Source organism: Cololabis saira, chromosome 23 (genome assembly GCF_033807715.1).
Source record: "Cololabis saira isolate AMF1-May2022 chromosome 23, fColSai1.1, whole genome shotgun sequence".
NCBI classification, from domain to species: Eukaryota; Metazoa; Chordata; class Actinopteri; order Beloniformes; family Belonidae; genus Cololabis; species Cololabis saira.
Genome location: NC_084609.1, coordinates 35,894,613 through 35,898,011, shown reverse-complemented (window position 1 = coordinate 35,898,011; position 3,399 = coordinate 35,894,613). Strand labels below are relative to the sequence as shown.

Below are 3,399 nucleotides of genomic sequence, written 5' to 3'. Positions count from 1 at the left end.
CTCGTGGGGCCCAAACCCGGTTCTGATGAGGCGAAACATCTGTTGTAGCAGAGATAAAGTCTGAATCGAGATTAAGGGACGGTTACTTATTAAGTGGTCGTTTCCGGTTCTGTGTGTGTGTGTGTGTGTGTGTGTGTGTGTGCAGGTACTCGTGTCTGTTACATATTGGGGACTTTTGTCAAACAACCGACTTGACCCAGTTTTGTTTTTGCAGCAGAAACAACATTTAAACTTCCAGTTAGAAGCTAATAAGAAGCTCATAAAAGTCTGGTCTCTTCAGGTCTGTCCAGGTCATCTGCATGTGTCTGTATTTAAATACAGTTTTGTGTTTATAACGGCCTTGTTTGAATAAATATATGGATAATATTTGCATATCGTTGTGATTGATTAAGCATTAGGTCCATTTCAGTGATGCTGATATACGGTGTAATCTGATTACTATAATGGTAAATAATGTGATATGTTGTAATCAGATTACTATAATGGTCATTTCAATCTTTAACATGTAAAATTCAGGTTTCATCTCCAAATTCAGTCCAATTTAAATCAGTAACATTTGATCTGAGCCAGACTCAGACTCAGATCCAGGTCCTGATCCGTGTTGTTTTGTTCTCTGGTTGAAGGATCAAAGTTCTCTTCTAGGTTTTTCTGACAATAAAATAAATCTGGGTCGACTTCCAGGAAAAGAATAAACACACTTAGGGGGATGGGGTTGGGGGGGGCATAAAAACAAGGATTTACGATCCCACCACTGCATTTTCACAACCACCAAACATCTGGTTTTAAGAACTCGGGAACGCCGACTTCTGTGAACGACGTTCAGAGAACCAACGGGACACAAAACTACGTCCAAGTTGGCGGTTTTGATCTAACCATCCATAGATCCATAGTTTTTCTAGGGCCGTCAAAAAGTGGCTTTTGGATAGTCAGTCCTGTTCTCATTGAAAATACCGGACGGGTATTTGGCCATCAGATGGTACCATTGTGGGTACCATCTGATGCCATTTGGATTTTCTGATTTATTTATCTTGATCCAACCTTATTTTAGGTTCAATTATTCTAATCTATGTCATTTTAATCAGTCTGTATTTTGTACTTGCACTAAGTGCTTTAAATGTTAATCTTTTATTGTGGTTTCAGGACATTGTACAGTAGTCTGTTTCTTGTATTTGTATTTGAACACTGTCATTGTAAACCCTAATGTGTAGTATTTATGTATGTCAAGGACTACAGATGGAAATTAGCTTGTGGCTAACTCTGGTGCAGCCATCTTTTTAATGTACCTGCACATTGTCCTTTAAATAAATAAATAAATAACCTGATCTAACCTGATCTAACCTGATCTAACCTGATCTAATCTGATCCCTGAACAGAACAAGGCAGCCGGTACCTTCATCTTGCAGGAAGAGGAAGGGAACGGGAGGAGCACCTCCATATTTATTGGTCTACGTACTTTGTTTATGCTGTCTGTTGCTGCTTTTTTTGTATAACTGTATAACCTATAAAATGTGTGTTTGCATCACTTGTAAGGTGACCTTTGGTGACCTGAAAGGCACCTCTAAATAAAATGAATTATTATTATTATTATTATTATTATTATTATTATTATTATTATTATCAGAGGTCCAGACTGAAGTCCTGACAGCTGCAACGTCTCTGGTTTGGTGAACCGGCTTTTCCGGGTCGATATTAACGTATAAAACACAAACATCTCTTTTAGTATAAGAAAAAGAGAGAATCTCTGACCGTACTGCTTCCACTCTCTATGCCATTTATGACAGTACTACGATCATCTTGTTACCATGAGATTCTTCATAAAAAATGTATCAAAAAAACAAAACACAAACATCTCTAAAACAAGAGTTTCAGGTTCTTAAAGGCAACTTTTAGTCCCAGAAGAAGGACGGACGGAGGTCAGGCCAGGGCGTCCTCCAGGTCAGAGGTCAGGCCAGGTATAGCTGAACGATTTTTGAAAATAATCTAATTGCGATTTTTTTCCTCAATATTGCAATTTAATATGCGATTATTTTTTCAAGGTCCTGTTCTCATGTATTTTTAAACTACACAAGCAATAAATCAGTCTGTTTTATAATAAACAATGTCAGATTTATTTAAAGCACAGATTACAACAATAAAGAAAACAAATCTGTGGCTTCACCTCTTTAACACGTCTACACACGTCTGTACACACGAGTGTTATGGGTCGTTCTCTGAACCCAATCGCACAACACCAAACCGGGTTAAACTTTAGCCAAAATGATGCGTAGTTTAATAGAAAAACACACAAAAACTCCTACTGGGAACAAAAAAACCTTCCTCACAGGAAACTCAGAACTTCTTCACAAGAAACTCAAAAATCACAGGGAGAAAAAAACCACCAGCAAACAAACCAAGAAAGCTCATAGAGTTAACAAAACAAACCAGCAATGAACAACTGGCAGCCCTTTAACCTCTCCTCCTGATGAGCTGCAGGTTCAGCTCACAGCGCGACTGCACGGTCCACCGGCACCCGGCTCGTGCTCCTCGCCACGCCGACTTCGCGCTCATATATTTCCTCCCCGCCCGCTCCCAGCGCGAGATGCGGAGGAAAGCCCCACACGGCCGAGCCCCAACACCGAGGCCATGGTAGATTTAGGTGTTGAAAAATCACAGCCTTTGCGGTTAGAAAATCTCATTTTATCACATCACGATTAGGGATGAGCAGTATGGACTAAAAAATGTATCACAATCATTTCTGGCATTTATCCCAATAACGATAAAAATTACGATAAAAAAAAATACCAATTCAACTCCACTTTTTAACTATAAATCTATCACCACATTCAGTCTTTGGAGCCCCAAAACACTGCTCTAAAAGATACTAAATGCTACTAAACTACACCAATTAAATTTAATTAATAAAAACCAATTAAATGATTCCACCTGTACTGCAAAACTGGAATGACTCAGATCCGCCATGTTTGTTACACAAACACGTATCAACGGGAATTCTTTCTTTCTTTCTTTCTTTCTTTCTTTCTTTCTTTCTTTCTTTCTCGCACGCGCACCGTACGTTGCATCGCCGCGTAACCTACGCCGTAGGCTCTGCGTCGATTTAACGCAGAACCAAAAATCCGGCTTTACACAAAAACATCATCAACGGGAATTTATCATTTTTACCGCAAGATGACAAATTCTTACCGTGGGGAATTTTTTTGATGGTACATCGTGAACGGTAAAATATCGCCCATTCCTTATCGCGATATTATCGCAAATGCAATTAATCGTTCAGCCCTAGCGCCAGGGTGTCCTCCAGGTCAGAGTTCACCCCAGGGCGTCCTCCAGGACGGACGGGTGGACGTCGGCGGCCTCCAGGCTCCTCAGCAGCGTCCCCAGGGTGGCGTCCCTGCCCCCGGCCCG

General features: G+C 40.5%; 1 protein-coding gene across 1 annotated transcript in view; it reads right to left on the bottom strand.

Annotated features, from left to right (window-relative positions):
• Positions 1–2,119: 2,119 nt before the first annotated feature.
• LOC133424119 (death domain-containing protein CRADD-like) overlaps positions 2,120–3,399 on the bottom strand; it is an 8,222-nt gene continuing 6,942 nt past the window's right edge. Inside the window, exon 3 of the mRNA XM_061714550.1 lies at positions 2,120–3,399. This exon is cut by the window's right edge and continues 200 nt beyond it. Coding sequence (XP_061570534.1) covers positions 3,304–3,399 — 96 coding nt within the window. The 3' untranslated portion in view covers positions 2,120–3,303.